Consider the following 22,669-nt stretch of genomic DNA (forward strand, 5'->3'; position numbering starts at 1 on the left):
GTGATGCTGAAAGCTGTGCCATCAATATTTCAAGTATCAGCAGGGCCATGCATGATGGACAGGTTTCAGTAGAGATTCCAAACTAGACAGACTAGGAAGAAGGACCTGGCCACCCATTTCCAAAAAATTGACCCTGAAAACCTTATGAATAGCAGTGGAGCACTGTCTGATGTCACATCATAAGAGAGGATGGCGCAGAAAGACTGGGCAGGGTTCCCCTGCCGGGAGTCAGAATGAACTCAATGGCACAAACAACAAAAGGTCCTTTTCAGCTTTAAGAGTCCACGTTCTAAAAGAAGATAAAATAGTGGCAGCAATACTCACCGAAGGCTTATCATGTGCCAGAAATCTTGCTAGGCACCATTTACTTAAGATACGGAATGGCAGTCCTGGTGTTACTGCATCATTTTTGTTTTTTAAGTTTTTTAAACTGGAAAGATTTGATTATATTTGTGTGTGTGTATTTATTTTTATGGTTATGCTCTATTTCCAAGAAGAATTTGAAGTGACTTACAGTAAAAATAAAGACTGTGCCTTAAGAGAAAGTAAAGACCACATTAAGTAATAAATATGGGAAGAGTATACCAAAAATTATTTTTTAAAAATTATAGGCCATTTGGAAAGCCATGATAACCGAATTGAAAACTTTGTCCTAATCCTAAACTTTCTGACAGCCAAAGCAAAGATGAAAACACAACTGGACACATAGGTCTTCGAAAAGACACCAGCTCAACAGAGAAAGATTTTTCAGGCTGAGCTTTTAGAAGAATTTGTTACCAGGTTTTTTGTTCAGTTCTAGTAGGGAAAAGGGAAATGAAGAGTGAAGGGAAATAAATTTAAACAAACCAGTTTTTCAGATATTTAAAAGTTTGACTTTATGATTATATATCTTATGGTTCAAGTTAATTTTTTTCAGTTAAGATATATTTTGTGATTAACTTAGAAAGGACCTTGGGTTAACTATTACGCTATCTGCCTATTTGAAAGAAGGTTCATTTTCAAAGGCCTGTAGAACTTCATTAATTGTGCTGCAAAGCCCTCTTTGCTTTGAATTTTTCAAATGAAAATAGACTGAGCTGCTGGCAAGACTCATAGCCAGAATCCACTGATGGATTCCTTCCTGAATAACCATCCTATCATGCCAACTCACTCTTAACCTCCATGCTTTTGAGTTTAAGAAAGTTTATAAAATAAATAAGTAAAACAAATGTAGATTCATTTGATTTAAATACAGTTATGAAAACTTTAAAAGCTTTTACATATGAACTCTCTTTAGGAAAGAACTTGTAGAGATAACCTCTTCTTTTGTTGTTGTTTAACAGATAGAAAGACATGTATCTGAAATATCCAAAAAATATTGACGGTGCTAATTCCTTTTTTTTAATTGTGGTAAAATATATAGAACATAAAAATTACCATTTTAACTGTTCTAAGTTTACGGTCACATTGAGTTGCAACCATTGCCACGCTAATTCTTTTTTAATATATCCATATGCTACATCTCATTGCTAGCACTAACAACTCCATATTGCTTTCCTAAATATCATTTGGAACTGAAACTTAATATTTTCTTATCTAAGAAAAAAAGTTTGTCGACTAAATAAGAGATGCAATTCACCATATTACCATAACAGATTTTCCAACCTAAGGTTTCATTTCCATGACATGAGCAAACTATTTCCTAATGTGATAACCCTACAAACCAAATCCAATTAATTGTTTTAGTAACTTTACTAATAATTGAACTCAGCCAACAGCCTTGGATATTTGGAAAAAATGAATGCTGAGATCCAGATATGTGTAACACCAATTACAAACATTTCTTAACAGTAAAATGTTAAGTGAATATTTTCCTATAAATTAGGAAATTGTGGCTCAATAATATAGGGTAAGGGCAAGAATGGGCCAAGGAGCAGGAAAAGAAGATACATTACAGATATTCCAGAGCCACACATAATCAAAAGCACACCCCTATGTATACACTTTACATTTTGCCCTTTAGAGAAGAATTTTCTAAGTTCCTTGCTAGGCATTTCTAAGTAATGAAATATTAACCTGTTACTCCCTTTAAAAGAATGAGTTACAAGGGTAGAGAGTGAAACTGGCAATAAGTAATTCACCTGTTCAATACCCACTCCAACTAATTGGGGCAATTTGGCCTTGGAATCCTATTTGGACTTTAATAAAAAACTTTTTCCAAGTCATTTCAAATTATGAGATATTAATTAACTAATCATAGATTGCCCAAAGCAACATTTATTTGTTTCGGGGAGTATTATTGTAACTTGATTGGAATGAATGATACGATCTTTTTCTCTTTTCAGTAGATCCCTCTTATAATTGTTAAGATATGCCTGCTATAAATGGGGGGAAATCCATATACACAATCAACAGCTAACAACCCTTAGTCAAGCAATCTTGAATGTTTTAACTTTAGAGGGCATCTATAGTTCAAGCTTATATGCACAATTGCAAGAGTTTCATCTTCATCATAAATGGAAAGTACACTGGCTTACATCTTACTTATTGGGTCCTGATTACATCAATCAAGCCTAAGTGGCTACAATACAGTGGCCATTCAAGAAGTGTCAAATGGGCCTTCCTGGAAGAAGGAGTTACCATTTCCTAGAGAAGGGAGGCATTTAGGGGAAGGGGTGGTTTAGTGAATTTTACTCTCAGAAATAACAGAAAAATCAGACTGCTCCAAAAGAACATAGACAAAAAGGATTCAGATATAAAAACAACATCAGAAATCACAACAGTACATACTTTATAACATTCTTAAACTTAATAGCTTTTTTGGGTCATATTTATTAGTAACTAGCAATAAAAAACTTTAAGATAAAAAGGGTCCAGGTGTATGTTCAGAGGGGCAGCAAGGAAAGATCTACTTCACAGTGCTGCAGGGAAGGAAGAGAGAAACCCTAGAAATAAAGGTGAACAATACCACTTTTCGTTGTTTAAAAGACAACAAAATGGGTAAAGATTGTGTCCTTTCATCTTTATATTAAAACAGAAAGCATGGCGTGTAATAGCTGTTCACAAAATGCCTGTTGAATGAATTATGCCTTCCTAGCTTCCTTCTTCCATTTCTTCCTCCCTTCCTTTCTTCCTTCCTTCTATCTGTCTATCTACCCTTTCTTCTTTTTTCCCTTCCATCTAGCCCTTCAGTATTCCTCCATCATCCAACATCCATCCAATTCCTCCCTCCTTTCCTCTACAGGCCCTGCAAAGTCTAGAGGATCAAGAGATTCTTTGACAAGGGTCTTAAAAACTTTTCAGTTTGCCCTCTTGGAACCTATCTAAATATATTTTAGTTCTAGGCATTGAAAATAAAATCAACTCTGGCCTCACTTCCTACTAAGAGAGAAAAGTCCACTGAAAGAATCCATGAATATTGTCAGCTGAAGGCTTTGTTGTTTCCTCCTAGGATAGAAAGTTCACACTTTGCAGCAGAGCAATTAGCACAATCCTACCCAAAGGAAACTAGATATGGGTAAATTTTATTTTTCTTTAAAAATTCAGGTCAGCCCCTTGTCCCTAATCCATATTTGAAAACCAGTTCCCATCTCTTTTCCCAACTCCCCCTCCCCCAAAGTAGTTACAACAAACGCTTTTGCTCCCCCAGTCCTTTTTGTCTGCTACCCCAAAATGAAAGAACCATGACTGAATTCAGTATCAGCCTCTTACCCTGCCAAGAAAGCTAAGGAGTAGGAGTTGTTCTTGGAAACAAATGCCGAGCGATGTGTCTGTGTCATCTTGCCTCGTGAAGGTTCTTCATTCTCTGAATCTGAGAGACGTGCAGGACACTAGCAGGAGACAAGGAAGAAAAAAACTGTCCATTTGGGGTTCCCATGGAATCTCCCACAGCTATCGTTTCAAATCTATTACACGTCACTTCTCTCTCAGCTCCAATCTACGTTTCCAATTGCCTCCAGGAGATCCCAATCTGGATATCCCAAATGCAGCTCAAACTTAGTATATCCAAAATCAACTTACTATTTCTCTTCTCTAAGCCCCACTACCAACCCAGCAGAAGCCTCAAAATGTCATCTACAAAACTCTCCTTTCCCTTTCTTCGAAGGCATAACCAAATCGTATACAGGTTTTGATACCCCAACACCTCTGGATATTTCATTTCATTTACTCTTTATATTAGCCCTATAAAAAAAGGGATTATTACCTGTCTTTTACGGATGGCAAACTGAGGCTCAGAGTACAGTAGTTAATTTTCCCAGGATTGTAGAATTAATAAGCAGCTAATGCTAGTACTTAAATCCAGGGCGTCTGTCTCCAAACTGCCTCCATGTTGTTTCCACTCGACTCTACCCAACTCCTCAAACGTCTCTCAGATCTAACCCTTCCCACATATACTCACTGTCAGTGCCTTTCCTTTGATTCTCTCATCTTCTGCCTGGACTATTGCAATAATCTAATTACTGGTCTTGCTCTCTCCAGCCTTTCTTCCCTCCAATCCCCTCCATGCCATCAAGCACACAGACAGAATCCTGTCACTTTCCTGCTTAACAGTTGGTGACTTCAGGATAAAGTCTATGATACAATAATCTTCACAAACGAGACCCAACCTTCTTTCATAGTTTTTCTCCCATCAGCTCCCACCCAGGGAACTACCTGAGCCCTAGTACAACCCAACTACTTTCTACTTTCCACATGCACCATCACAGTTTTTCAAAACCTCTCTTCTTTTGGACCTGCTATATTCCCTTAGCCTGAAATTCCCCTTCCACATTCTCTGCCTATAAAATACTTATTGGCCGCCCACCCCGTGGCGTAGTGGATAAGTTTGGTGGGCTCCACTTTGGTGGCCCAGGTTCATGGGTTTGGATCCTGGCCACAGACCTACCACCACTCATCAGCCATGCTGTGGTGTCAACCCGCATATAAAGTGGAGGAAGACTGGCACCGATGTTAGCTCAGGGCTAATCTCCCTCAGCAAAAAAAATAAAATAGGGGCCAGCCCCATGGCTGAGTGGTTAAGTTCACGAGTTCTGCTTCGGCAGCCCAGGGTTCACCAGTTCAGATCCTAGGCGTGGACCTACACTCTGCTCATCAAGCCATGTTGTGGTGGCATCATACATAGAAGAACTAGAATGACCCACAACTAGGATATACAATTATGTACTGGGGCTTTGGGGAGAAAAAAAAAAAAAAAGAGGAAGATTGGCAATAGACGTTAGCTTAGGACCAGCTTAGGGCCAATCTTCCTCACCAAAAAGAATAGTAAAATTCTAAAAAAAAATAAAAATTTAAAAATATACTCATTGGCCTTTCAGAAGAATGTTAAATATTACTTTCTCTGCAAGAACTTCCAAATACCCCTACACTCAGCTTTTCCCATCTTAGAGATACTCATTCATTTACCTTCATTTTATTTTAGAGTCTCTTTTTGAGTCTTTCAATTTCCATTTGAATTTTTTTTTTACATGTGCCTTGTGCATACAACATATAGTGAGGATTTGCCTCTTGATTCAATATGAGCGTCTTCTTTTTAAGGGAAGCAACTAATCATACTGAACTGTAGCTTCTTATTTAGGAGTCTGTCTTCTGCTTTAGACAATAAACTCTGTGAGAATAAGTGACCATCTTTTCTTGAAAACTCTCAAACCATTATATAGCAGGTAAACGAAAACTATCTACTCATCTAATGATTAACCAGTTATCTAATGATCAAATGACTATCAGAGTTATAGACAGACGCATACAAGGCATCTTTTGGCTCAGAGTACCCTACATTTCTTAAATGTTTTGTTATTCTGGAGGCTGATAGGCACATACTTACAATACGCTATGTTTCTAAACAGTTAGCCTTTGAGAAAGAGTTGAAGGATTACAATTTACAGAGAAGCTTTTCAATTTTATAGGGCATTCCTCCTTAAAGAACCCTGTTGTACAAATCAATCACCAGAGAAACTTTAATACCACTAACCCATTATCAAATTTTATACAATATTCTCTTCACAACTCTGGGGAAAAAGAAAAAGCTTTGACATCAATAGACTCAACAGGAGCTAAATAATGGCAATTTCTGTTTATTTAGGTCTTAGACTATAGTCAATTCAGTACTAAATACAAGAATGCCCAAACCCCAACTCTATTACCTAGCTATCATTGTCACTGTGGGTTGGCTGCTTTATCTTTCTGAGCCTCAGTTTCCTCATCTATAAAATAAAGATTGCTGGAGCCAGCCCAGTGATGCAGTGGTTACGTTTACATGCTCTACTTCAGTGGCCCAAGGTTCACGGGTTCAGATCCTGGGTGTGGACTTACACGCTGCTCATCAAGCCATGCTGTGGTGGCGACCCACATACAAAATAGAGGAAGACTGGCATGGATGTTAGCTCAGGGCCAATCTTCCTCACCAAAATAAATAAATAAATATTGCTCCATCTACCACATAGATTGTGATAACCCATTAAAAGCACCTAGTAAATTAGCCAACAAGTAGTAAGTGCTCAACAAAACATAGATTTTGTTTGTATCAATTTAAATCCTATTAATCTTTTAAGAAAAAATTTTAGTATTATAATAATTGTTGAAAAATAAATTTACATTATTATAAATAATTATATAGACAAAAAGTACTCCCCCATCCCTCTATATTTCTACTCCCACAAAACTTAGAATCATAAGATAGGAAAATATTTACCTCTTATATTTCACTTTGGATAAAAATAAGCCTATAGCAGTATGGATTCCTAAAAATGGTATAAAACACGCATAATGAAATCCCTGAAGCAATATTTTAGAAAATGTTGTACCCCCAAAAATTAAAAGAATGATAATACCCAGAGTTGGCAAGAGTGTGAGGAAATTAGTTTAGTACTTTCATGTTCTAATGGTGGGAGCAGAACTATATACACACTTTCTGGAGGTCAACTAGTAATAAGTACCCAAAGTCTTAGGGAGGATACTCCCTTTGACCTGGTCATTCCACTTCTAGTAATTTATTCTAAGGAACTAATGAGACAAGTGGATTTCATCACAGTGGTGGCTTAAGATAGCAAAATATCAATGGGAGATTAATTAAATAAATTCTACAGTAAAAAATACTAAGAGACCACTAAATAATGATATGGGGTTCTTTATTTACATGGAAAGACATCCACGATTTATAGTTTATAAAAAACGATTATAAAACAGTATGTACACTTGGCTGCATTTTCTGAAAAGAGAAAGAATATATAGTATGTATGTATATGTGCACTTAGAAAATAAGTCTGGAAGGATATTTACCAAAATGTTTATAGAGGTTATCTCTAGCTTGTGGGATGACAAGAAGTTTTTCGCTTTCTGCTTTCAAATCTTTGGTATGACTATAATTGTTATATTAAATTGTTTTCCAACAATTTACAATTATTTTTGGTATTAATTGTACCATAACAAATCATAATAAATTAAACATTGTGCCCATTTTATTTCCATTCTGAATAAAAGATAATAATCTCTGTTTCTAGAATAATCTCTTTCCTCCCTCTATTTGAATTCAACATAATAAACATGTACCAAACATTTGTGATGTGGAAGGTACTACAGGAGATTTAAAAATAGGTAAGACACATTTCTTACGTTCAACAGACCTACAAATCTAGTAGAGAAACACAACACACAAATAACCACAAAAGGAAGAATGAAATAAGTCCTGTAAGGTTACAAAGTAGGGGGAGGGAATTGAGAGGGGAGAGAGTGGATGATAGGAGTGGAAAAACAAGTGAGGAATCTCTCTATGTTCCATGAAGGTGACAGTTTTTGAACTTGGACATGGAGAGGTGAATAGCCTTTCAACAGGTAAGCTGGGTGCCATTTCAATGAGATGAAAATGCAAGAGCAAAGACTCTAAAGAGGGAAAGCATAGAATATATATTTGGGGGGAAGAAAACAGCTCTGTTCCCTAGAATTTTGGGATGTAAGCAAGGATGGAAAGATAAACTAGAATAATACTAAGGACCTGAATGTGGGAGTGAAGAGTTCTCATTTAATTCCACAGGAAATGGGGAGTCACTGAGGTTTTGGGGGCAGGAGAGTGAAATGATCAGTCCAGCTCTAATTATAATACTCTTTATATAAAATATAATCCTTCATCTAGCTTTCCACTGAGACCATTTGAGCTTTTCTTTGGTCCCAATTTGAATGCAGCCTTGGCTAAACTAAATGAAATTCTTTGTTCAACATCAAAAACTCTTAAAACACATTTAAAGCAAAATTAGAGCCATTCAAAAGTCCTCAAAAGTATAAAAGCAAACAGAAAAAAAGGTAAAATCACAAAAAACTAAAATGTGAAGTGTTCATAGATTGGATTTCATTCAATGTGTTTTTGCATAGAAAATTTTGTAAAACTGGCTATTACCAATAAAAATGAGTCTGAGAATTTGTGCTTCTTGATTTCTTTTAAAATTAAAACTAGGTTGATGCAATTGATTTCTATTTCAGAGACAGTAGTGGCAAAAGAAAAAATAATTAGAGCGATTTCCCAGTCTTGACATAAATTAATACTAGAGATCATTTCGTAGAGGAAACCTGGATCTGGCAAGGCCAAAAACACCAGGTTCTTTCTATCAAAGGCCCACAGTGAAGGGTAAGCTCTCTTTTGTCAGGATTGGTTTATCCTAAAAAGAAAGGTCCTTCTGGGTTGTTTTGCCTGAGAGCCCTAATGGATAGTCCTGTTGGGGTGAAAGGGCAAAATTGCAGTCTTTAGAGACCACAGACCACAGTTGGGGCTGTTAGTCAGAAGACATACTATATGGTACAAGACTATCATATATTTCATTCTTGCCTTCCTACGTAAACTGTATCCTCTCCAGTAGCTAGTCTTTTTCCTTTTGTAGCTCCCAACGAACAGAGCATTAAGAGTATACAAGTATTTCACGTTTGTTAAACTGAATCTTTTTGAAGGTTGAAACTATAAAATGCAAGTGGTTATTTTTAATAATAATTGAATAATAATTATTATTATAACCAGAATCAAAAAGCCCCACATGTATGTTGACAGTCAACAAATACTATCAATCCAAGAAAATTTAAAAGATTTCAATTTTTGAAGTTCAGGAAAAATGCCTTTGCAAAGAGTAAGCCAAAAGCACAGAGAAATTAAGTAACCTAACCAAAGATATACGGCCTGTTACAATGCTGGGGCCTGTTTAAGAGAAGATATCTGGTCTAGAGATTGTTTTCCTCGATTCTGCTACGTTGTCTGCCTTTATGGTAAAGCTTTGTTAATTCCAGCTAATTAGAAAGATAACCTAAAATACTAACAAGCCTGAATCACAAAATATTTTAAAAGATATGACTCTATTGATATGTTAAGTACATATAGCAAGCAATAAAAAGTGTCTGATCCAATATGACTTACTAAGAAAAAAAAATCAATGGAAGGGGCTGGCCCTTTGGCCAAGTGGTTAAGTTCACTCGCTCTGCTTCAGCGGCTCAGGATTTCGCCGGTTCAGATCCTGGGCGCGGACATGGCACCGCTCATCAAGCCATGCTCAGGCGACATCCCACATGCCACAACTAGAAGGACCCACAACTAAAAATATACAACTATGTACAGGGGGTCTTTGGGGAGAAAAAGGAAAAAATTTTTAAATCTTAAAAAAAAAATTCAATTGTAATTGTCCATTTGAGTGTAATCAGTGGACCCTCCAAAAGTGCTTTCTTTTATAAGTTAAATATACCACTTACAACCTGTTCCAGTAATTTGTTGGTAAATAAGTAATGAAAAGAATTCAGTTAGGATTTGGCCCAATTAGAAGTCTAATTAGGTTAAGTTTAAACTAATCTAATATTAAGGACCTACCTTATATCTAGCATTGTGCATTATATATAATTTAGGGCATTATAAAGAATAAAGGGAAGTAAAACACAAGCTTTAAGGAAATCTAGCTTAGGATATAAGACATACAAAACTCAAATTCAAATAAAACACAAGTCAAAATGACAATATACATTTAAACTTTACCACAAGTAGTATACTATATACCACACTTTTCCTCTCACTTGCCTTTTTTCCGCACTGTTCCCTTAATCTTTCCATGCGAGTCCCATTGTCCCATTCATAAATTATTTTCTCCAGCTCTCATCTGGACACTAAGTTCTTCAGTACTCTTAAGCTGCAATGACTGTTACTGGTCTCATAGTCCACCAACATAGGTTTTTCAGATCCCTGTCGCCTGGGCTAATTGCTAATTTTGCGGCACATGTCCATCAAAAAGGTGATCTACTTACAAGCTCTAGATTTGTTTTCGGTACTAATGGCTCATCTCTTTTTTTCTGTTCATCCATTTTCCTTTTCCCTGTTTCTGTATCCTCTGGTGACAGCTTGTGGATTTGATCTTCAGAAGTTTTCTCCTCTTGCAACTTTTCTTCTCTCAGCTAAAAATACAAATCACACCAAGACAGTAGAGTTTTAGGCAACTATAGACTTACAGGCATCTCAGTAGTCTATTAGAACAAACAGATCACATGGCATTTTTGAGACTATTTTTCTCATTGGATATAAAGCTCTAGTAATTTTCAAATAAGTCTGCTTTTACTTGACTTGTGCCAAACATACACTTCACGGCTTAAGATTTAACTGCTCCGCATTCTTGAGCAGGATGAAGCCATAAAAGCTAAAATACACATAATCAAAAAATAAGGTTTATTCACTTAGCCAAAAAAGGCTGAACCTAAAAACTTTCCTTATTTCCATAAAATGGATTTAATTGCATTGGACCAAGAGAACAGCAAAGATGAAGGCCACAGAGGGCCAGAGAAGCTGGGCTAGGCAAGACAGGTCTCTTTAAGCTTAGTGGCAACAGAAAAAAATGACTTATCACAGTTCTAATGTCCTATAATTTATGCTATTATCTTGTGGTCCATGGGATAGGTCAAGATACATGGTCTACAGAAAAATTTAAGGCAGAGGCATATGCTCCTCATTTGGGGGAGGTACGATGGCATTATGAAAATAAGATGGGCTTTGGAATAAAAAACCTGGGGTCTAGTGGTTCTGTCACTTATTTACCAGCTATATGATCTTGGGCAAATGAACCACCACATGCTCATCTACAAAATAGGGGTAATGCTACTTACTTGGCAAATATTGTGGTAAGAAGTCAATGAGATAATAAAAGAACTTAATATAGTGTCTTGCTGTGTACTTAGAGTACATCAAGCGTTCCCTTTATCTCCTTTTATTCTCTTTTCACTGGCCAGAGTTTTAATAAAATTTAAATGACATAATATATATCAAAGCAATTACAGGCTACTAACATTTTTAATCATACTTGCAAAAAAAATTAAGCTAAAGAACAAATAAATATTTTTCATTGGCTGTTGCCTCAGGGTTAAAAAACAAAAACAACAATAACAATAAATGACAATAATGATTTAGTGTCTTATCTTTCCAATTTCTATAGGTCTGATTCCCATAAGCGTGAACTAGTCTTTAATATAGTAAGTCTAATTCAAGAGGTTATGAATATGCAAAGAATACCACACACAATGCTATCCCAAGAGGAGATTCAAATGAAATAATGTACTCCCAACTCTGCCCAAGTCAAACAAGAACATGAGAGGAAAAAAAGTAAATCCTTAGCCAGGGAGAAAGCAAACCTGAAATGTATGCTAGCTGCCCACATGAAAGATCAATGCCTTTTGATGAACTTAGATGAGAAATTCTTGTTCAACAACTTGACCACAGCCTACACAAAGGGGCATTTCACTTTCAGTGGACAGAGGCCGAGTGGCACAAAAGAGAACAAGTTCTAGCATCATAATAATAGTTACCATTTACTGAACTCTAGGTGTCAGCTGCTGAGCTAAGCACTGGACATACATTATCTCACTTAGAAAAGGTTTAAGAGTTAGGTAATATGTTCAAATTTACAGACCCATAGCCCTGGAGGTGGAATTCAAATCTAGGTTTATCTCAGTGGTTCTCAACCAAGTATGATTTTGTCCCCCAGGGTCTACTTGGCAATGTCTGGAAGCACTTTTGGTTGCCACACCTGACGGGGTGGGGTCTATGTGCTACTGGCATCTAATGAGTAGAGGCCAGGGATTGCTGCTAAACCTCCTAAATGCAGAGGACAGCCCCCAACAATATGTACATACACAGATGTTGCTATTTTTTTAAAAAACGAAATATTAAATTTCATTTTATATATATATATGTTAGAGTTATTTTGTTTAGTGCTCAATGGTGTTTACATACTACGTCTCTGGCTTTTCTAGTGTTTTAGAATGTATCCTTCTGCCTCCTAATAATTTTGTTGCTGCTCTCAAAGTTTTTGACAATGGACTTGTGTTGCTGGCAAAACAACATTTTTATTGTAATATTGAGCCTTTGCTAACAAAGCATCATCTTAACAAAGCTAAAAATTTACAAAATTGAAAAACCTACATATCCATTTAAATCTTCATATGAATGACATTGGTGTTTTTCCAAACTGGGTTCTGTAGGAGTTAATTTTTTGTCCCTTTTGGTGGTTATTTATAAGGACTTGAGAACTTGTTCTCTAGGAAAGAGTTTTTATACTCAGGGAAAATGCCTCAGGGAGTGTCAGAAAGTAGTATATAAACTTGAATAAGAAATATCAATAGCTGCTGTTTATTGACCTCTTCTATGTTCCAGGCATTAAGTTTATAGAGCTTACCTCATTTATTCCTTAATGGCTCTGTTTGCATCTATCATTATCATTTTTTAGATACATAAATTAACACTCAGTGGTGTTAACTATGACTCAAAGTCACAATGATTGAATATTGAAGAGCTTGGATTTTAAAGCAAACCACTGGCTTCGGATACCAGGGTTTCTCAACCTCAGGACTACCAACATTTTGGGCTAGATAATTCTTTGTTGGAGGGGGCTGATCAGAGCCTGAGAAGGCTTATACATGAATACTTTATTGGGGAGCAGGAGTTAAGGATGTAGTAGCATAAAAAGGAAAGACAGAGAGCCAATAAAAGTGGTGCAACAGTTGGCCCAATAGTTGGCTATAGAGGAAAATATGAGAAACTGTATGAAATGCATCTCAAGACTGTCAGTCTCAAGTGCGAAAAAGGGAATATTTATTGACTCCCCCCTCCCCACTGACCAAAATCTGCTCCATGGGCTGTTAAACACCCCTCACACTAGCTTGTACAACTTGAGTAAATTCCTATAGCAGGCACTGCAGCAGTGACAAGAGAGAAGCCCCAGAGCTAAAAGCAAGAGGCAAGCAGTAGGAGTCTAAATAAGATCTCAGGCTGTACCAAAGTGAAACTGCCCACCACTCTAAGTGGAATGATTTTCACTGCTTCCATTTTCAGATGCTAACTACTAGAAAAAACTATTGCCTTCTGTTTAATCTCATACTCAGTCACACTACCAAGAATACCATGCAGTTTTTTCCTGAAAATATCTTTACTTTGCTCTCACTAATTTTTAAAAATAAACTTTTAAAAATCAAAGCATTATACACAGAAAAGTGTACACATCATAAATGTAAAGCATGATAAATTATACAAAATAAGCATATCCATGTAACAACCACCCAGATCAAGAAACTGTTTATTACCACTATCCCTTGTGCCTACTCTTTACCCAAAAGTAACCAAGATCCCAGCTTCAACACCAAAAAACCATCTTACCTACTTCTGAATTTTATATAAGTGGAATCTCATATGTGTACTGAATCCGTCTTTCTTCAGTCACTATTCTGTGTGTGAGATTCAACCATGTAGGTGCGTATAGTAGCTTGTCCCCTCTCATTGTTTTATAGTATTCCATTGTTTGACTATAAAACAATTTAACCATTCCACTGTTAATGGATATTTGAATAGTTACTAAGTTTTGGCTATGTACAAATCAACTACTATGAACATTTTTTTTTTGAGCAAGATCAGCCCTGAGCTAACATCTGTACCGATCTTCCTCTACTTTATATGTGGGATGCCTGCCACAGCATGCCTTGATGAGTGTGCCATGTCCGCACCTGGGATCCGAACTGGCAGACTCCGGGCTGCTGAAGTGGAATGTGCGAACTTAACTGCTGTGCCACCGGACCGAACATTCTTGAATATGTAACCTGATACACATATAGTTCTGTGGGGTATATTCTAGAAGAGAAACTGTTTAGTCATAAGGTATATGTTGCCATAGTTTTCCAAATTGGTTGTACAAATTACACTCCTACCCCCTAATGTAGCAGAATGATTGTTGCTCTCAGCCTTGTTAACACTCAGTACTATTTGCCTATTTTAGCCATTCCAGTGAGTATATATTGGTACTGCATTATGACTTCAAATTGCATTTCTCTGATGACTAAAGTTGTAGAGCAGCTTTTCACATATTTATTGACTATTTGGAAATCCTCTTTTATGACGTGCCTATTCACATTGTTGCCCTTTTTTCTTTTAGATATGTGGGTTTTTTCTCCAGTAATTTGTAGGAGTTATTTATATTTTTTGGATATGAGGCAGTTTTCAAGAAAATAACATATACATACATATACATACAAGATATATATGTAAACATATGTGTATGCATATACTTTTCCCTCTCACATGGTAGCTAGCCTTTTTCACTCTCTTAGTGGCACATTTGAAGACAAGAAGTTCCAGGTTTTAATGCAGTTTAATTTAACATTAGTACTTTTTATATCTTGTTTACGAAATTCTCCCATGTTATCTTTAAGGAACTTATTACTTGAGCATATACATTTAGATCTACGATCCTCTTAGAATTGATTTTTTAAAATCAACCATGTTAAAACATAATCTACGTATGATAAAATGAACACATATGGAATGTATAGCTCAATGAATTCTGACCAATGTTTCTAGCCACATAACCATCTCCCTAATTGAGATACAGAACATTTTTACCACCCAAGAAAGTCCCTTTAAGTCCTCTAGCAATCAATACCCCACCCTACACAGCCCTAGGCAACCCCTAATCTGATAACTATGACTACAGATCAGTTTTGCCTATTATAAAAGCATACAGCATATATTCCTTTGTATCAGGCTTCACTCACTCAGCCTATTTTCGAGATTCATCCATGTTGCTGAGTTTATTATTAATACATTCCTTTTATGGATGAGGTATATTCCATTGTGTGAAGATATCACAATTTGTTTATCCATTCAAGTGCTGGACATCTGAGTTATATTTAATTTGGGGCTATTATGAATAAAGCTGCTATGAACATTCATGTCTTCTTGTGGAGAGATGTTTTTATTTTGTTTGGCTAAAGAGGTACAAGTGGAATTGCTGGGTCACATAGTAAGTATATGTTTAAATTTATAATGCAAAATGTTTCTCATGGTGGTTATACCATTTTATACTCCCACTAGCAATGCATGAGTGTTCCAGCTGATTCACATTCTCACATTCATTCTTACACTTGGAATCGTTAGCCTTTTAATTTTAGCCATTCTAGAGGATGTAAGGTATATCCCATTGTATTTTAATAAGTATTTCCCTGCTGGCTAATTATGTTGAGCATCTTTTCACATACTTAGTAGCATGTCTTCTTTTGTGAAGTTTCTGTTCAAACTTTTTACCCTATTTTTTTTTTAACCTTATCACTAGGTACAAGAGTTCTTTATAAATTCTGGATACAAGTCCATTGTTACATATTTTGAGAATATTTTCTGCCAATCTTTGCTTTGCCTTTTTATTTCCTTAATGAGTGGAAGCTTTTAACTTTGATAACGTCCAATGCATTAATTTTTTCTTCTGCCATTAGGATGTTTTGTGTTCCTACCTAGAAAATCTTTGCCGACTCCAATGTCAAAATTTTTTCTTCTGTGTTTTCTTAGGCATAGTTTTAGCTTTTACATTTAGTCTATGATCCATTTTGAATTAATTTTTGTGTATTGTATAAAGATCAAGATTCACTTTTACTTATTTGTAGGATATTCGGTTTATTCCAGCACCATTGTCAAAAAGACTATTCTTTTGCCATGAATTACTTTTGTGCCTTTGTGAACATCAGTTGACTACATATGAGTGGGTCTATTCCAGGATTGTGTTCTATTCCATTGATCTATATGTCTTTTCCTTATGCCAATACCATTCTGTCTTGATGACTAGTATTTTAGTAAGTCTTGAAATCTGGTAATAAATCTGGTAATAAAGTCCTCCAGTAACAGCCATTATTTGCAGACAACATAATCCTCCATGTAGAAAATCCACTAGAATCTACAAAAACCTACCAGAACTACTAAATGAGTTTAGCAAGGTTGTGGGATAGAATCAAAATATAAAAATCAACTGTATTTTCATATACTCACATAAACAATTAAAAATTTAAATATATCACTTATAGTTACTTCAAAAAATGTGAAACACTTAAGATAAACCTGACAAAAGAGTGGAAATTGAAAACCACAAAACATCGTTGAAGGAAATTAAAGATCTAAATAAAAAGAAGGATATACCGTGCTGATGGGTCTGAAGACTCAATATTATTGAGGCGTCTATTTTCCCCGAATTGATCTATAGATTCAATGCAATTGCAATCAAAATCCCAACACGCTTTTTTGTAGAAACTGGCAAGCCGATACTAAAGTTCAAATGGATATAGAGAGAACCAAGAATAGCTAAAATAACTTTGAAAAAGAAGAACAAAGTTGGAGGATTAACACTACCAGATTTCAAAACTTATCATAAAGCTACAGTAATAAAAACAGCATGGTATTGGAGTAAATATAAACAAAAAGATCAATGGTACAGATAGAATATGGAGCCCAAAAATAAACCCACAAATATATGGATAACTGATTTTTGACAAAGGCGCAAAGGCATTCCAATGGAGAAAGAATAGCCTTTTCAACAGATGGTGCTGGAACAACTGGGACATCCATATGTACAAAAAGGAACTTAGATCTATACCCCACACCATGAAATTGAATTCAAAATGAATCATAGACCTAAATGTAAAGCCTAATAGTATAAAACTTCAAGAAGAAAATATAGGAGAAAATCCTTGTGACCTTAGGCTGGGCAAAGAATTCTTAAATGTAACACCAAAAGCACAATCCCCAAAGAAAAAATGTATAAACTGTATTTTTTGAAAGTTAAAAACTTCTGCTCTTCAAAAAACTCTAAGAGAATGAAAAGACTCACACATATTGGGAGAAAAATATTTGCAAGGCATATACCTGATAAAAGACTTGTATCCAGAATATATAAAGATCTCTCAAAATTCAACAGCAAGAAAATACATGACCTGCTTAAAAAAAAAAAAAAAAAAAGAGTAAAAGATATGAACAGACGTTAAGCCAAAGAAAATATATGGAAAGCAAATAAACATGAAAAGATGCTCAACATCAGTCATTAGGGAAACGCAAATTAAAACCACAATGAGACACCACTACACAACAATGAGAACTGATCAAAGTAAAAAGACTGACCATACCAAATGTTGGTGAAGATTGAGAGAAACCAGAACTTTCATACACTACTGGTAGGAATTAAAATGGTAAAACCACTTTGGAAAAGTTTGGCAGTTTCTTAAAAAATGAAACATACACCTACCATATGATCCAGCCATTTCACGCCTAAGTATTTACCTAAGAGAAAAAGAAACATATGTCTATACAAAGACTTGCACATGAATGTTCATAGCAGCTTTATTTGTAATAACTAAGAACTGAAAACAACCCAAAATGTCTATCAGCAGGCAAACAAACAAATTGACATATCCATACAATGAAACACTACTCAGCAATAAAAAAGAATAAACTATTGATACATGCAAAAAGTGAATGAATCTAAAACAATTATGCTGAGTGAAAAAGCCAAACAGAAAAGCACAAGCAATAAGAGAAAAAAACAGATAAATTGGACTTCGTCAAAATTAAAAAGTTTGTGCAAAGGACATTATCAAAGAAGTGATAAGATAACCTACGGAATGGGAGAAAATACTTGCAAATCATATATCTGATAAGGATTTAATATACAGAATACCTAAAGAATTCTTACAACTCAACAACAAAAAGACAACCCAATTCAAATTGGAACAAAGGACTTCAATAAACATTTCTCCAAAGAAGAGATGCAAATGGCTAATAAGCACATGAAAAAGATGCTCAATATCATCATCCATTAGGGAAATGCAAATCAAAACCATAATGAGATACCCACTAGGATGACTATAATAAAATTCTTTTAAAACCCAGAAAATAACAGGTGTCAGCAAAGATGTGGAAAAATTGGAGTTCTCATACATCGCTGGTAAGATTGTAAAATGGTGCAGCGGCTGTGGAAAACAGTTTGATGATTTCTCAAAAAATTAAACATACAATTATAGTATGACCCAGCAATTCCACTCCTAGGTATATACCCAAAAGAACTGAAAACAGGGACTTAAACAGATACTTGTATGCCAGTGTTCACTGCAGCATTATTCACAATAGTCACAAAGTGGGAACAACCCAAGTGTCCATCAAGAGATGAATGGATAAACAAAATGTGATATATACATACAATGGAATATTATTCAACCATAAAAAGAAATTAAGTATTAAAACATGCTACAGCATGGATGAACCTTGAAAACATCATGCTAAATGAAATAAGCCAGACACAAAAGGACAAACATTGTATGATTCCACATATAGATCTAGAATAGGCAAATTTGTAGAAAAAGAAAGTAGGTTAGAGGATAGCAGGGGCTGGGGGCATTGTGGAATGGGGAGATATTGATTAATGGGTACAGAGTTTCTGTTTGGAGTGATTTAAAAATTTGGAAAAAGACAGCAGTGATGGTTGCACAACACTGTAAATGTACTTAAGGTTACTGAAAATAGTTAAAATGGCAAATTTTATAACACTTAAAAAAATTGAAGTGTCATATAACCTATTCTAAAAGTATTGTGAAGTTCAGTTAGCTTTCTATCCTTTTAGATACTACAATATAAACATCTTGCATGACAAGTTACTCACAGCTGTATTTCAGTAGCAGGATTCAACTAATCTGGTCAGAACCAGGTAGTTGAATTTTCCACTATCAGCTAAACGCAGAGCCAAACAGAATTCCTACACACCGGGTAATGTTCCATAGAAGGAACAGACTACTGAGCTCACTAGATTCTTAAACTATGTTCATGCAAAGGCAGAGATGCCTACACAGTATGTGTAGCTAACCCACATGTCTTGAATATTACTCATTTCATCATGAAAATTTATCTATCTTCATCATTTTAGAATCTGGGTGATGCGTCTATAGGAGTTCATTTTATTGTTCTCTCCACTTTGATATTTGTTTGACTATTACAAAAGTTAAAAATTTAGAAATCATTTATAATATACATTATGCTAGTTAACAAACCTCAGGGGTGGGTGATTATAGAAATAACTGAATAGTTTATAAGATCCTATGCAGTGAAGGTTCTGATTATAGTCTTTCAAATGCTAAGTAACTACTCCAGAGTATGTATTCTCTCTTAGTCCTTCAGATGTTAACCAGCCATCCTTAGAGTATAGAATACAACACATATACATACATTTCAAATGAAGTAACACCCAGAACATACTTCTGTCATGGATTTTTAACACAAATTACTCATGTCCAATTAATTGTTTTCAAATCTCTCTTCCCCTAGATACTACGAGCTTCCTTCTTTCCGTTAGGGACCATGTCCTATTCATCCTTGATTTCCCTTTTCCTACTTGAGTTCTAGACACAGGGTTTGTGTTTAATAAGTTCAGTTCCACAGATATTTACAGGCACTATTTTTAGTGCTGAGGATACAGGCCTGACCAAAAAGGACAAAGTTGTTCACATGGGGCTTACATTCTAGCAGAATGTTGTTGAAGTAAATGATGAGGTTGGACTAGAGGATTTTTAAAAGATGCTTCCAACAAATATTCTCTGTGACACAAACTATACCTATTGTAGTGACTGTACCAGTCTCCATGATTTGGGGAGCTTCTCTCAATTCCACAATAAAAGGTAACCAACCTGACAGTGCCATGAACACATGGCTGGTGGGAGGAGTGCTGCCCAATGGCACTTTAAAGACTAGAAGTTCATGAATCCATAATTTTCTCGTTTTCTTATCTGAATTGGTTAAAGGTCTACCACCCAATGACAGCAGTCTACAGAAATAATTTGTGGGAGTTGTAGGACCATATGGTCCTACATGGTGTTTCATTAATCTTCCCCACACACACATGTAATAACATATTTTTCTTATAAAATAAGATGATGATGTATGAAAACATTCACTAAATTATATGAGTTACACACATTTTAACTCATTTTCTAGTTATCTCTGGGCCAAAGTTCCTCAAACTGGGACCCAAGACGTCTAAGGGGCTCACAAAGGTAGTGATGGGAATCTTTAAGTTAATTTTCAATATATTTTTAATAATTTAACAAATCGTACACTTATAGTCCATAAGATTGTACCCACTAAATATCACCATCTCAATAAATAGGTTGCATACATTTTTGTTGCTAAGGTTTACTCTTTAACAGAAGAGATTAAAAAAATATTTTAAATTCTTATGGGGGTGATGAAAGAAGTATAACACAAGCTGATAAAGCTAGGGACCACTGCTTCAGAATCACTGTTTCAGAACATGATGAACTTGTTAGATAATCAAATTAGCATCAGAACTCTTCAATTTACTTTGGTATCTAGAGCAATCAATGCTTTATATCTTCTATCTGGTTCCTAGATTCTCATTTGATACCAACAGTTACCCCTTGTATAGGGTCCAATTGGTGATGTTAATGCTAGCCACAAAAAGAAATGTGTTTTGGGTAAACTAGGACTACTCACGAAGCTTCTATTTCATAGCATCCTGAAATCACAGCAAATGATCTCTTGCATGCAAAGCTAAAGCCATGACTTCTACTCAAGCAATCACACAAATAGAACCAAAGCAATTAATTTGCTCTTATGATTCTTACCTAATTTTAAAGAAATAACATTGATGATACTAGCTCTTTTCACTTTAAATTCTCAAACACCTTTCAATTTAAATGTTCTGTTTAGAATGAAGTATACCTAAATATTTATGCCAAGATAACATTTTACAAATTTTCTTCTTTCTGTAATACAGTATTTAAAATTATTTCAATATAGGTTTTAAATTATTACATGCATTATGCAAAAATGCATATAAAATTAACTGTAGGTATTCAAGTCTACATGTAAATTGAACCAGCAGATATAGTTAAGTCATATGTTTAGTGGCCAAACTAAAAGGCTGAATGACGGGGAGGGCTTCATTTCACTTAGGAGAAGTAGAAAGTTAGAGCTCTAAGTCTTTGATTATGAAAGGTAAAGACAGGCCTTCACCGTTCAGAGTTCAAGAAAATACGGAATTCATTTATGGTTCATATCACTAACTTTCCAGCTTCCAAGCATGATTTTTTTTACAGCTAGCCATTTCTTACTCAAATGAGCAAGCAAACAAATGGCAGCAATGGAGGGGGGTTACTTTGTGCTAGATTTTTTAGAATTCCAAATTTTAAAGAATAATTCTTATATATGGGTTACTATGTGCCAGGCACCATTTCACAATAACCCTATAAACTAGTTACTATGGTGTCCATTTTACAGACCAGGAAACTAAGACATGAAGAGACTAACTAACCTGCCCAAATCCATATGCAGAGCCAGAATTTGAACTCAGACAGTTGGCTCTTAATCACTATCCTATACTGTCTCTCAGTGTAGGGTTAAATGTCCATATCATCTATATAGTGACTTGTTGAGCACATGCATTTTTTAAAAAACTTGGAGATAAACAAAAAAGTTGACTGTCAGATGTAAGCAGCAAATGAGACTTTAAAATTCTGTAAAAAGTCTTAAGTTTAAATTTATGATAAACATTAAATATGGTCACTGGGTGGCAGAATTACTCATAATTTTCTCTTTCTGCCTTAATCTTTTTATAACCTGAACTTTTTTCCTTTTTACAATTCATAGAATTTTACAATTCTGCTTACTTTTATAAGTGGGTGGAGAAAGCTACTTTAATTTACTAAAACTCTCACTAATCAGATATTTTAACAAAATATTTTGTACTAGAGACAGAAGAGTTGCAATCGCTTCTAGAAAATTCTCTCATTTGGCCTTCAAGTAGCATGGAAATGATTTTATTTAAACTATTCTCTAAGCCACAAAAACTATTATAATAATACAGTTATCTTATAACTACTGATCCTCTCCTCTTATAAATGAAGGAGACAAGGAAAGACAGCACATTACAGAAATAACCTGCTATTCTAATTCAATTTGATTATGCTTTGAGTTTCCTAAATGTCTTACTTTCTTTGAAAAGCATATTACTTGATAAAGTTGTTTCTCCTCATCTGGTAGTTGTAAATAGCAAAAGGAGAAAACAACCATGTTTAACATTTTTAGATTTTGAGCATCCTATAAGCTAACTAGCCAGCCCTGGTGGTGAGATTTGGTACTCTCACACCCCGGCCCTGGTTGGTTTCTGGTCAGGGAACCACACCACCCGCCTGTCAGTTGTCATACTGTGGCATGTTGCTGTGATGCTGAAAGGTATGCCACCGTATTTCAAATACTAGTAGGGTTGCCCATGGTGGACAGGTTTCAGTAGAGCTTCCAGACTAAGACAGACTAGGAAGAAGGACCTGGCCACCTACTTCCAAAAATACTGGTCAGGAAAACCCTGTGAATAGCAGTGGAGCA

At 35.5% G+C, this 22,669-nt stretch overlaps 1 protein-coding gene across 1 annotated transcript in view; it reads right to left on the minus strand.

The window, feature by feature from the left end:
* RNF169 (ring finger protein 169) overlaps positions 1-22,669 on the minus strand; it is an 83,334-nt gene that overhangs the window by 23,678 nt on the left and 36,987 nt on the right. The window contains exons 3-4 of the mRNA XM_070624168.1: positions 10,240-10,386; positions 3,691-3,809 (exon numbers count right to left, since the gene is read on the minus strand). Coding sequence (XP_070480269.1) covers positions 3,691-3,809; positions 10,240-10,386 — 266 coding nt within the window. The remainder of the gene's footprint in view (positions 1-3,690; positions 3,810-10,239; positions 10,387-22,669) is intronic.

Source organism: Equus przewalskii, chromosome 6, assembly GCF_037783145.1.
Source record: "Equus przewalskii isolate Varuska chromosome 6, EquPr2, whole genome shotgun sequence".
Classification (NCBI taxonomy): domain Eukaryota; kingdom Metazoa; phylum Chordata; class Mammalia; order Perissodactyla; family Equidae; genus Equus; species Equus przewalskii.